The sequence below is a fragment of the Theropithecus gelada genome, chromosome 19 (assembly GCF_003255815.1).
Source record: "Theropithecus gelada isolate Dixy chromosome 19, Tgel_1.0, whole genome shotgun sequence".
NCBI classification, from domain to species: domain Eukaryota; kingdom Metazoa; phylum Chordata; class Mammalia; order Primates; family Cercopithecidae; genus Theropithecus; species Theropithecus gelada.
Window position 1 is genome coordinate 12,968,849 of NC_037687.1, and position 13,892 is coordinate 12,982,740.

A 13,892-nucleotide genomic window follows, 5' to 3' on the forward strand; every position below is an offset into this window, starting at 1 on the left:
AAAAAAAAAAAAAAAAAAAAAAAAAAAAAAAAAAAAAAAAAAGAAAAAGGGCTTGGGTCAAAGGTGATTCCAACCATTAGCAACCACTTGCCAAGGGACATGCATTTATTTATTTATTTTTAATTATTAGTTTTTTTTTTTTTTTGAGATGGAGTCTCGCTCTGTCTCCCAGGCTGGAGTGCAGTGGTGCGATCTCCACTCACTGCAAGCTCTGCCTCCCGGGTTCATGCCATTCTCCTGCCTCAGCCTCCCGTGTAGCTGGGACTATAGGCGCCCGCCACCGCGCCCGGCTAATTTTTGTATTTTTAGTAGAGACGAGGTTTCACCGTGTTAGCCAGGGTGGTGTCGATCTCCTGACCTCGTGATCCGCCCGTCTCAGCCTCCCAAAGTGCTGGGATTATAGGTGTGAGCCACCGCGCCTGGCCCCCAATTATTAGTTTTTTTTGAGACAGGGTCTAGTTCTGTCACCCAGGCTGGAGTACACTGGTGCAATCACAGCTCGCTGCAGCTTCAAACCCTTGGGCTCAGGCAATCCTCCTGCCTCAGCCTCCCGAGTACCTGGGACTACAGGTACATACCACCATACCCAGCTAACTAATTTTTTCTTTTTTAAAGACAGGGTCTTGCTTTTTGACCAGGCTGGTTTTGAACTCCTGGTCTCAAGCAATCTTCCTGCCTCAGCCTCTCAAAGTGCTGGGATTCCAGGCATGAGCCACCACGCCTGGCCAGGGACATGCAGTTATGATCACAAATTAAACACGGTTTTTCTGCTTTCCTAATTGACATTCACCAAGGCAGAGAAATAGAGAAGAGACACTCACAGAGAAAAGCACAAAGAAGGGTGAGGAAAAGGGAGAGAAGGAGAAGGAGGTGGAGAAAGAGAAGGGAGGGAGAGAGAGCGAGAGAGAGAGAGAGAGAGAGCACAAGAATAAAAGAGACAAAGGCTGCGCGTGGTGGCTCACGCCTGTAATCCCAGCACTTTGGGAGGCCAAGGCAGGCAGATCACTTGAGGTCAGGAGCTTGAGATCAGCCCAGCCAACATAGCGAAACCCTGTCTCTGTTAAAAATGCAAAAAATTGGCCGGCACTGTGGCTCACGCCTGTAATCCTGGCACTTTGGGAGGCCAAGGCGGGTGAATCATGAGCTCAGGAGATTGAGACCATCCTGGCCAACCTGGTGAAACCCTGTCTTTACTAAAATACAAAAAATTAGCTGGGCGTGGTGGCATGCACCTGTAGTCCCAGCTACTCAGGAGGCTGAGGCAGGGGAATCACTTGAACCCAGGAGGCAGAGGCTGCAGTGAGCCGAAGTCGCGCCACTGCACTTCAGCCTGGTGACAGAGCAAGACTCCATCTCACAAAACAAAACAAAACAAAACCCCCCAAAACTAGCTGAGTGTGGTGGCACATGCCTGTAATCCCAGCTACTTGGGAGGTTGAGGCACAAGAATCGCTTGAACCTAGGAGGTGGAGGTTGCAGTGGGTTGAGATTGCGCCACTGCACTCTAGCCTGGGTGACAGAGTGAGACTCTCTCAAAAAAAAAAAAAAAAAAAGAGAGAGAGAGAGACAAAGAGAGGGAAAAAGAAAGAGTTAGAGAGAGACGGATGAAGGGTAATGAATTGTGTCCAGAGCTGTGTGTGAACCCTGGCTTTGTCACTCTTGGCTAGGGGACCTTGGCAGGTCACATTACCCCTGTGGGCCTCCGTTTCCTCATCTGGAAGATGGGGTTAAAAATATCTTTCTTCACAGGACTGTTTTACAGATCAAGACACAATGCAAAGCTGATGCCAGACACACAGATGCCCTCAGCTAAAGGCAGCCCCAAATTAACTCAAGACACCCTGGTCCTGCCAGGTCCCCAGCCCCTCCACATCCCCTCCCTGGGGCCAACCAAGAGAGGGCAGGTCCTGTCCCTCATGAAGTGATCCCAATTTGCCTTGGCCCAGCTGGCAAAGAGGGTGTCGGGGACCTTCCCCTGTGAGGGTGGAGACGATTTCTGGCTTTTCTGAGCCACATGGGGCACATATGGTGAGGGGGTCCCTGTGAAATGAGGCCACCTGTCGCTAGAGCAACACAGAGCCACCAGCTCTTGTCTCTAGCACACAGTTTTGTTGCAGTACTCATGGGGTTCCCCATTCCATCCCCGTGAGCTCAGAGAAGCAGCCCTCAATCCTGTTTGCTGTGGGAGGCTGTAAATGGCAGAACCTGAGGATGCTGACACTGAGTGAGACAGAGCTGAGTTCCGACTCTCAATCGCTGTGCACAGCTCTGGGACTCAGTTTCTTCATCTGTAAAATGGGGATATTAAAGGCCCTAGCTCAGAGGGTTTTATATTTTTACCATCAAGGAATCCCAGGCTGATGCCTAGGGAAGTAGCCAGAACAGGGTGGCACAGAGGAAGTGGCCAGTCACCCATCTTGATTCCACAAGGCTACCCAGAGCCTGCTCTGGCCCAGGAAGGTCCAGGGAAGAGGCTCGTCTAGTGGGCATGGGAGTCGTGTGGATACTTTGGAGCCTCCAGGTCAAGAGCAGAGATGGGCCGTGTTGATGGAGATTTGTTTTGTAGCAGTTAGAAGTGACTTGGACTTCACTTTTAGCACAGAATCTCCAGTAAACCTGCATTTGTAGTCCTTGGGTATGGACAGAAACTCACACCGTCCCAAAGCTCTTAGGGGGTAGGTTCACCTCGATGCCCAGCCAGTACCCCAATCCTCCTTCCTCCAAGAGGCTTGGCCTCCTAGAGCAGAGTCTCTCAACCTCAGTACTACTGACATTTTGGGCTGGATAACTGGGTGTGATGGGGGCTGAGCCAGTCACGGACGGTGAGAACTCCAGTTACCTGCTAAACTATCACCTCTTCTGAGGGGTTTTCCAGCCACAGTGACTACAGAAGCCACTGGCAAGATTCCTTCAGTCTCAGCTTGGGGAGGAAATGCTTAGGGGTCTGTGTATAGAATTGAGGAGTCCCTGAATTTAGATAGAAAATAATTACCCCTTTACTTCCTCTCACTTTCACTGGAAGTGGAGCATTTTCTTCCAGGATGATCGGAGGTGGCAAACCGCAAAATCAGTGACCCCCATCACCAACAGAAATCACATATAGTTCACAGATATCATGCAGTCTTTTAAGCTTAATACTCCCATGAAATCACAAGACTTATCCAACCCATCACTGGGACTTGTTGATGTGTTATAAAGAATCATCTCTTAAACAACATCACAAATCCTTAAAAAAAAATATTCTGGGCTGGTCTCAGTGGCTCATGCCTGTAATCCCAGTGACTCTGGAGGCTGGGGTGGGAGGAACACTAGAGGCCAGAAGCTTGAGGCCAGCCTGGGCAACATACTGAGACCATTTCTCTACCAAAAAAATCCAACTAGCTGGGCGTGATGGTGTATGCCTGTAGCCCTAGCTACTCAGGAGGTTGAGGTGGGAGGATCGCTTGAGACCAGGAGTTTGAGGCTGCAGTGAGCTATGATTGCATCATTATACTCCAGCTTAGGAGACAGAGCAAAACCCCAAAAAACAGGGATTACGAGTTTTTGGGAAGAACAAACACTACATAGGCATAAAATCAAGGGTTACATAATATCCACATCCCTGGGAGATACTAATCTTCATCATTTGGTTAAAGTGGTATCTGTCTGTTCCTCTACTATAAAACTTCTATTTTCCCCTTTACCTACTCTATTGTTTGGAAATGAGTCACTAAGTCCAGCCTACCCTCAAAGAAGGGGAGATTAGTTTCCACCTCCTGGGGCAGTGGGGAGTGAAGTCTACATACTTTAAATGGAATTCTATTATAAGAAAGATTTGCCTGTTTTTCATTTATCTTGTGTATTTAATAATACAATAAAAATGACCATTTATTTATTCATGTGTTTACTTAAGAGATGGGGTCTTGATGTTGCCCAGGCTGGAGTGCAGTGGCGGGATCATAGCTCACTGCAGCCTTGAACTGCTGGGCTCAAGCAATCCTCCTGCCTCAGCCTCCCAAGTAGCTGGGACTATAGGCATGTGCCACCACACCTGGTTAATTAAAAAACATTTTTTTTTGAGACGTGGTTTTGCTCTTGTTGCCCAGGCTGGAGCGCAATGGCCTGATCTCAGCTCACTACAACCTCTGTCCCCCAGGTTCAAATGATTCTTCTACCTCAGCCTCCTGAGTAGCTGGTACTACAGGCACGTGCCACCATGCTCGGCTAAGTTTTGTATTTTTAGTAGAGGTGGGGTTTCACCATGTTGGCCAGGCTGGTCCCGAACTCCTGACCTCGTAATCCACCTGCCTTGGCCTCCCAAAGTGCTGGGATTACAGGCGTAAGCTACCGTACCCAGCTAATTTAAAAAAAAAAAAAAAATTTTTTTTTTAAAGATGAGTCTTGCTGTGTTTCCCAGGCTGGTCTCCTGGAACTCCTTGTTCAAACAATCCTCCCACCTCGGCTTCCTAAGTAGTTGGGATTACAGATATGAGCCACCAAGCCTGGCCACTTAGTATTGATGTATCAATCAATCAATCAATTATTTATTTTAGTGTGGACTCTCTGGACAGATTATATAAGACAAGGATACCCAGGACACTGTTTGCCCAAGAAAGGTTCATTCTCCTCCCTTTCTTCCTGGTCTAGGAATGATCCCAGACCTTTTTCCCCCCACCTCACCATTTAGCAAGACAAGTTTAATTGGCTCACACCAACTTGGGAGGCTGAGGTTGGTGGATCACTTGAGCTTATGAGTTCGAGATCAGCCTGGCCAACATGACGAAACCCCATTTTTACTAAAAATACAAAAAATTAGCTGGCCATGGTGGTGCACGCCTGTAGTCCCAGCTACTTGGGAGGATGAGGCAGGAGAATCACTTGAACCCGAGAGGTTAGCCGAGTGAGCCGAGATCACGCCACTGCACTCCTGCCTGGGCAAGAGTGAGACTCCATCTCAAAAAAAAAAAAAAAAAAAAAAAAGGAAACTGTGATCATCATAGAGAAATTTGAAGATACAAAGAAGTATTGAGAAAATCAAGATTCCCAAATCCCACCACCCGAAGGTCAACCTGGTAAAGTGTCTTCCAATTTTTCTTTACTTACGTTTTCATATTTGTACATTTGAGATCATAAGGTTTACCTCATCTTGATTCCTTTTTAAAAACTCATTTTCCCTTCTCATCAGTTTTTCTTTTCTAGTACGGGTGAGCTGCCACTGTTCTCCATGCTGGGAATGATCTTTCCAAAACATCTGCCTGGCTCCCTCCTTCTCTGCTCAAACATTGCCTCCTCTGAGGAGTCCTCCCTGATTGCCTGACCTAGACTAGGGAACCACGCATCACTTGTTCTCTTGTGCAGCTTTCGCTCTGTTGCCCAGGCTGGAGTGCAGTGGCGTGGTCACAGCTCACTGCAACCTCCACCTCCTGGGCTCAATTGATTTTCCTGCCTCAGCCTCCCAGGTAGCTGGGATTACGGGCGCCCGCCACCACGCCCGGCTAATTTTTGTATTTTTTGTAGAGCTGGGGTTTTGCTGTGTTAGCCAGGCTGGTCTCAAACTCCTGACCTCAGGTGATCTGCCCACCACGGCCTCCCAAAGTGCTGGGATTACAGGTGTGAGACACCACGCCTGGCCTCCTTGATCCCTGTTTAAAAACTCGTTTCGGCCGGGCGCGGTGGCTCAACCCTGTAATCCCAGCACTTTGGGAGGCCGAGGCGGGTGGATCACGAGGTCAGGAGATCGAGACCATCCTGACTAACATGGTGAAACCCCGTCTCTACTAAAAATACAAAAAACTAGCCGGGCGTGGTGGCGGGCGCCTGTAGTCCCAGCTACTCGGAGGCTGAGGCAGGAGAATGGTGTAAACCCGGGAGGCGGAGGTTGCAGTGAGCCGAGATCGCGCCACTGCACTCCAGCCTGGGTGACACAGCGAGACTCCGTCTCAAAAAAAAAAAAAAAAAAAAAAAAAAAAAAAAAACTCGTTTCTCCCACTCATCATTTTTTTTGTTTGTTTGTTTGTTTGTTTTATGACAGGGTCTTACTCTGTTGTCCAGGCTGGGGTGCAGTGGCATGATCACAGCTTACTGCCACCTCTGACTTCAGGGCTCAAGTGATCCTCCTGTCTCAGCCTCCTGAGTAGCTGGGACTACAGATGTATGCCACTATGCCTGGCTAATTTTTGCTTTTTTTTTTTTTTTTTTGTAGAAATTGGGTTTCACTATGTTGCCCAGACTGGCCTCAAACTCTTGGGTTCAAGTGATCCACCCTCCTCAGACTCCCAAATTGCTGGGATTACAGGCATGAACCACTGTGCCCAGCACCCCCCACTCATCATTATATGGTGAGCCTTTCCCCTGTATCCTTAATATTCTCCCAGCAGACGATTTTTAATGATGACATAATATGCCATCATACGGAAGGATCATACGGTATTTAACCGATCTATTGTCAGGCTTTCAATTGCTTCCAGTTCTGTTCTAATTTTGTAAATAACTCTGGGATGCATATCCTGATATAAACCTTCGACAGCATCGCTGATGAGTTGAGCTTAGATTTCTTCAAAAGGCATTTAAACCAGGAAGCCAAGGGAGAAAAACAAGAAACGAATACAAAATCTGGAAGGGAATCAAACACGTCCCGTAGGTGAGCTGCCACTGTCCTCCATGCTGGGGATGCTCTTTCCAAAACATCTGCCTGGCTCCCTCCTTCTCTGCTCAGACATCACCTCCTCTGAGGAGCCCTCCCTGATTGCCTGACCTAGTTTAGGGAACCACCCGTCACTTGTTCTCTTGTACAGCTTTCGTTCCTACTGGGCTTCCCATAGTACACACACATTTCCTTAGTGTCTCCTGTTTTCTGAGTGGTTTATTATTTATCATGTTTACCGTTTGCGTCTGTCTCCTACCAGGGTGGAGATTTTAGTCTGTCTTCTACCTTGCAGCGTCTCCAATCACCTGATCATTGCCCGGCACACAGTAGGTGCTCAATAAATAATTACTGGATAAGTGAAAGGATGTTAAGAGAATAAGTATGGTGCTAGGATCTTACAAAAGGCTGCCTACCCAGGTGGGCAGCCTCAGCGGTACATCTGTGTCTATGGATTCCAAGACGCTTGGAGCGACTGTCTCTGGACTCTCCGTTGATCTCAACTACTAGCTTGTTCAGAACTGGGTAAAAGGAGTTGGCTGGCAAGGCCACACCCACTGGCTTCGGCTCCAGCACTAGTCATGGAGGACAAAGATTCCAGACACTCTGCTTGCCTATGGCCAAACAGAGCGAGGTGCATTCTAGGACATACCAGGGCAGCGCTAGCCCAAGGGAGACGGCTGGGCACGACGGCAGAACCCGAGTGCCCCAACGCAGCAGCTGTGTCCTCCTCAGCAGAAACTCAAAGATGGGCACCTTAGCCCCTGCGCCCTGGCATTGACAGGCGCTATTGGTTGTTTTAGGGGTGGAGAGAAAGGTTATCTCACTTTGGGAAGCCCCAGACAAGAATCCACAGGCAATTCGTTTATTTAGGAGGTGTTATAAATGGAATTGTGTCCTCCTGCTACACACACAAAAATGCTTCCGTCCTAACCCCCTGGCACCTCAGAATGTGATCTTATTTGGAAATAGGGTAATTGCAGATGTCATTAGTTAAAATTAGGTTGGACTGGAGTAGGGTAGGTTCTGATCCAATACAACTGATGTCCTTCTTTTTTTTTTTTTTTTTTTGAGGCGGAGTCTCGCTCTGTCGCCCAGGCTGGAGTGCAGTGGCCAGATCTCAGCTCACTGCAAGCTCCGCCTCCCGGGTTTATGCCATTCTCCTGCCTCAGCCTCCCGAGTAGCTGGGACTACAGGCGCTCGCCACTGCGCCCGGCTAGTTTTTTGTATTTTTTAGTAGAGACGGGGTTTCACCGGGTTAGCCAGGATGGTCTCGATCTCCTGACCTCGTGATCCACCCGTCTCGGCCTCCCAAAGTGCTGGGATTACAGGCTTGAGCCACCGCGCCCGGCCCACAACTGATGTCCTTCTAAGAAGAGGAGAAGAGACACAGACACACCAAGGGAGGATGCCAATTTTTTTTTTTTGAGAAGGAATTTCATTCTGTCACCCAGGCTGGAGTGCAGTGGCATGATCTCGGCTCACTGCAACCTCCACCTCCCGGGTTCAAGTGCTTCTCCTGCCTCAGCCTCCCAAGTGGCTGGGATTACAAGCACCCGCCCATCACGCCTGGCTAATTTTTGTATATTTAGTAGAGACCGGGTTTCACCATGGTGGCCAGGCTGGTCTCAAACTCCTGACCTCAAGTGATCTCCCCACCTTGGCCTCCCAAAGTGCTGGGATTACAGGCATAAGCCACCGCGCCCGGCCTGGGAGGGTGCTATTAGATGACAGAAGACTGGAATGGAGAATGAAGGCTCTAGAAGCCAAGGAATCCCAAAGATTGTGGGAAATCAGCAAAAGCCAGGAAGAGGCAAAGAACGATCCTCCCCCAGAGGCTTTTGAGGGGCGTGTTGTCAGCTCTGCTAACATCTTGAGGTTGGACTTCTGGCTTCCAGAACTGTCAGACCATAAATTCCTGTTGTTTTAAGCTACCCAGTCTGTGGTGCTTCATTATAGCAGCCCCAGGAAATAAATCTAAAAGTTCATCCCAGGAAATACCAGGCAGGGAATGGAAGGTGGTAAGTGAAGGGTGTGTAAGTGACCAGGTTAACCCTGCAGGAAACCAGAGCCTGATCCCACTGGGAAGATGCAGGGCAGAGCAAAACGCCTGATGGGGAGGGAGCTGGGGTATTTATCCACTGACTTCTCCAGGCACTGGCTGGAGGCTGCTCCTAGGGGTTGTCCATGCAGGCCAGGGGATCACAGCGCCCCAGAGAGAGGCAGAGAGTGACAGGTGATTGCAGTATAAGGCATCCCTGCCCTCAAAGAACCTCAGTCTTCTGGCCAAGGGTTTCCTGACAGAAACCTTACTGACATTTGGGCTTGGATCATTCTCTATGTGGGGCAGAGGTGGGGGATGCTGTGCATTGCAGAATGTTGAGTAGCATCCATGACCTTCACCCACTTGATACCAATAGCATCCTCCTTCCCATCCAGTTGTGGCAATCAAAAATGTCTGCAGACACTGCCAAGTGTTCCCTGGGGGCAGAAATCATCCCTGGGCGAGAAGCTGTGTTCTAGGTTCACATTAGGGCCAAATCATTGCATGGGCTGCTAACCAAAGGACGAGGGTGGGATGTAAATGCGTGGAAAGTGCTAGAAAGCTACTCTGAGTTAGTGGTTAATAGCAGGGCCAGGGAGGGGAATAAAGTAAGACCTCTCACACCTCACTCCACTTCCTCAGGCGCTGCTGGAGCTGTTATGATGAAAAATTCATGCACGTTTCTAAAAGGAACACCATTCAGGGTGGGGAATTTGATTTACACGGAGGTCACCCTGGGCCAGGATCAGTTCTAAATACTTCATGCGAATCCACCTTACTCAATCCTCATGCCTTGTGAGGTGGGACTATGCTTCTCTTCGTTTTGCACATGTGGAAATAGGGGCACAGAGAGGCCAAGCACCTTGTCGAAGGCTGCACAGCAAGGAAGTGGAAGAATCGGGAGGAACCCAGGCAGGCTGACACCTGAGTCTCTGCTCTTAACCACTCAGTTTGTGTCCCCAGAGGTGGCTTAGCTCTAAGCTTAGAGGCTTCCAGGGCAAACACCCTTTGGACAACGATACTGATAACTGAGCCCTCTGGAAATTCACGCTTCCTGTCCCACCACTGGGCACACCCCCAGCATCTTAACCTGAACCCCCAGACGCTTTCTCTGGTCATCCAACCCTGTGACATATCCCTTTTTTATGCTCACAATTTTTTTCAGCTCCCAATCCCCACTCCCATTCTCTTCCTGAGTTCCCTAGCCTTCAGGAGGGTTCATTTCCTGCTGGAGCTCCTCTCACACCAGCCTTGCAAAGTAAAAACCTAGAACCCATAAAAATTCCCCAGCGAGTTCTGGCCAGTTGGGTCTGACCCTTTGTCCAAGCTGTTCGCAGGTGAGGGCCAAGAGAGGGCCTGAGCTCGGATCTGCCGCCTGTTCCCAGAGATGCTACACTCAGACGAGGTTTTCATGCAAATGAGAACACCATGTCCCTTCCCCACATCCTCTTTTCTGTCAATAAATTATCATGATAACAGCAGAAATCGTACGTTGTCTATGATATGAATGACATTCTTGTGCAGTGCGTGACAGGCGCAACTGTTCATGGGGCTCCTTTTGCTGCCTACTCCCAACTAAAACGGGCCTTTGTTGATCAGGATTACAAGGATGAGTTTTTGCAAATCTCCCTCCACCCACAAGTGGGGAAATTCCTTAACCCATTTATGCTGGAGGTTGCAATTTTTTTGTGTGTGAAAAATCAGATCTTAGCGATGACCTTGAGCAGCAGGATGTAAATAACTCCCACAAAACTAGCATTCCAATAATGGAACACTAGGCATAAATGGGTTGTTAAGGAACATACACTAGAGCCAAGAGAAAAGTTCAGCTTCTCTATGTACAGGAGGAAGCCAGGTATTACTCCCTAGGAAGGCCAACCCCTGGCCTAACCTTAAATGGTAATTTTGGCCCTTACAGCTGGTGAAGATAAGATCTCCACAGGTCAACAGAGCTGTGTGTGTGTGGAGAAGCCCCAGGGTGCTCTACGGGGTCACGACACTTGTGGCATCCTTGTGTTTGATCCTGAATCCTTGGCTCTGCCCCACTCCAGCTGCTGACACGTGACCTGCTTGGGGACTGCTTACCTGCATCGCAGGTGAGGGGAGGTGAACTGTGGTGAGGACAGAGTGGGGTTTAAAACTTGCACACCTAAATATCTATCAGAATTATAAATGCATTTAGGCTGGGTGCGGTGGCTCACACCTGTAATCCTTGCACTTTGGGAGGCCGAGGCAGGAGGATTGCTTGAGGCCAGGAGTCTGAGAGCAGCCTGGGAAACATAGTGAGACCCCATCTCTATAAATTTTTTTTTTTTTTTAAATTAGCTAGGCATGGTGGTGTGTGCCTGTGGTCCCAGCTACCCAGGAGGCTGGGGTGGGAGGATCACCTGAGCCCAGGAGTTCAAGGCTGCAGTGACCTATGATTGCACCACTGCGCTCCAGCCTGAGTGACAGAGGGAGACCTTGTCTCTAAAAAAACAAAACAAAAATCTTCCCCCAAACTAAAATTATAAATGAATTTGGTCTTTGATCCTGCAGTCCCACTTCTGGGAATGGACACCCTCCAACCCTCTAGCGATATCTGCAAAAGTATGACGAGGCACATGCAACATTGCTCCTGGCACAGCAGCATCATGTTCGATGTCAGTGGACAGGAAGCCAGTCAAGCATTTCTCTTCGTGGCAAACAAATAAATTATGGGCAGCCACACAATAGAACGCTATGCAGCTGTGCAAAAGAATAAAGAAGGCCAGGCGTGGTGGCTCACGCCTATAATCCCAGCACTTAGGGAGGCTGAGGCGGGAGGATCGCTTGAGCCCAGGAGTTCCAGACTAGCCTGGGCAACATGGTAGAACCCTGTCTCTACAAAAATTAGCGGGGCATACTAGTGTGCACCCAGGAAGAGACCGTCCATGTCCTGCAATGGAAAGATCTCTAGAACGTGTGGTTATGAGGAAAAAAAAAATCACAGAATTGAACAGCATGTATAGAATGCTATTCCTTGGGGTAAGGAAGAGGGGGGAGGATATAGATTTGATTATGTTTATAAGTGCATAAATAAACACTGGAAGTGGCCGGGCGCGGTGGCTCAAGCCTGTAATCCCAGCACTTTGGGAGGCCGAGATGGGCGGATCACGAGGTCAGGAGATCGAGACCATCCTGGCTAACACGGTGAAACCCCGTCTCTATTAAGAAATACAAAAAACTAGCCGGGCGAGGTGGCGGGCGCCTGTAGTCCCAGCTACTCGGGAGGCTGAGGCCGGAGAATGGAGTGAACCCGGGAGGCGGAGCTTGCAGTGAGCTGAGATCCGGCCACTGCACTCCAGCCTGGGCTACAGAGCGAGACTCCGTCTCAAAAAAAAAAAAATAAAATAAAAAAATAAACACTGGAAGGATATTCTGAGGAACTAAAGGGGTTGCATACTGGAGGAAGAGGAAATAGAATGCAGGGATACATCTTTCCAGAAACATCCCTAACATTTTTAAGATCTAGGGCAAGAGTACAAAAAAAAGACCATATACTACGGGGAAATATTTAAAAGGTAACTAAATAAAACATGCTTTATGCTTCTACTTTGCAAATATACCTTCCTTTACACTTTGGAAGGTCACGGTGGAATTTAGAATCCGGATATCTGCACTGGGTCAAGGTGTGGGGAGAGCCAGTCCTGTTCCTTTCTCTTCCTAGTCACGGCTATGTCCTGCCAGAGGGGCTCCACACACGTGTGGGCATTCCAGCTTGTACATCCAAGCTGGCCACATTTGTGCCAACAGCCACCCCTTGGATGTCCTTGGCCCTCAGGTGGGTTACTAACAGATCCATATGAGAATCACATGCAAGTTCATGGAATCTGGGCATGAACAGGAATTCTGGGATCCTGGTAACTCCAAACATGGTCTAGAAAGTGAGGCACAAGCTCTTGGTAGACACATTCCCTTGGCTCCAGGAACTTCTCATCCCACGGGGACTGGTATGGCCGGAGGAGGGCCAGGTGAACCTCAGTGCAGGGCCCCCTTGCCTATGTCCAAAGATATTACTCTACCTTTTATCTGTGTTGATGTTGGATCACATAACCTTTCCATATTCAAAAATCTAAAATTTGACCTAAACACTTGCACAATGAAAAATGATGTTGCATCTGGGGGCCCTCCAGACTTCTACGCCCTATAGTTAGAGTTCTGCTCGTGAGTCCCTGTAATCTTCCAAAGCCTGAGCCTCAGGCCAGCTTCACGGGGGCTGTGTTATCGTTGGGCTGCCTCCCCCAGCTCAAGGTCCCTCCATTGCAGCCTTGGAGTCTCACTGGTCCCAGGAGGTCACCTCCCTGAGACTCTGGTTGTCCACACACACCGTCCCAGCATCACTTACATTGTAGAGGAGATCAGTCCACCCTTCCATGGTTATGCACTGGAAAACAGTCAGCACTGCAAACAGGATGTTGTCGAACTGAGTGATCCCGTTGTTGGGCCCTTCCCAGTAGGGCTGACATTTGGTCCCATTGGGGCAGGTGCGGGCGGGCTCTTCTGTCCCACATGGAGCCGGAGACTCACCCTGAATGTCATCTACAAAAGGGAAGGGGAGAAAAGTCAGGGGAAGGAGCAGGAAAATCAGCTCTGAGAAATAGGGACCCAAGTGACTCCACAATGTTGCTGGAACAAATAACTATTGGGACAAACGTGATCAGTCTTCAAAGAAATCAGTGTTTGGCTTTGTGGGTCTATTAATTGTTTTCTATTGATTAATTTCTTGTCTGAGTTTTACTACTCTTCTCTTTCTGTTTTCCATGACTTTTTTTGTTTTGTTTTGTTTTGCTATTCTTTTCCTAAACTTTTGAGATGGATGAATTAACTGCCTTTAAGGCTATAAATTGCCTTTAAGTGTGGCTTTACCTGCATCTCAAAAATTTGTCATGCATTATCATTATTGTTCAAGTAAAATATTTTCCAATTTCCATTCGTATTTCTTTTTTGACCTACAGGTAATTTAGATGCATTTGTTTTTTAAAAAAACTTATTAGATATATATACCATATATATATATATATATATATATGAAGACAGAGCAGGAGAGGGAGGGAGAGAGAGAAGGAGAGGCAGGGGGGAGGGAAAGAGAGAGAGAGAGAGAATAGTATAGAACAGTATAATGATTCACCATCTACCTATCACCAATTTAGACACTTACCTACTTACTTCTGGCCAGTCTTTTTTCATCTATATCCCCTCCAAACA

General features: G+C 48.3%; 1 protein-coding gene across 3 annotated transcripts in view; it reads right to left on the bottom strand.

Moving 5' to 3' along the window:
• Positions 1-13,892, bottom strand: part of CACNA1A (calcium voltage-gated channel subunit alpha1 A) — a 309,344-nt gene that overhangs the window by 150,571 nt on the left and 144,881 nt on the right. For all 3 annotated transcript variants that reach the window (XM_025366939.1, XM_025366938.1, XM_025366937.1), the window contains exon 6: positions 13,033-13,226. In XM_025366939.1, the coding sequence (XP_025222724.1) occupies positions 13,033-13,226 (194 nt within the window). The remainder of the gene's footprint in view (positions 1-13,032; positions 13,227-13,892) is intronic.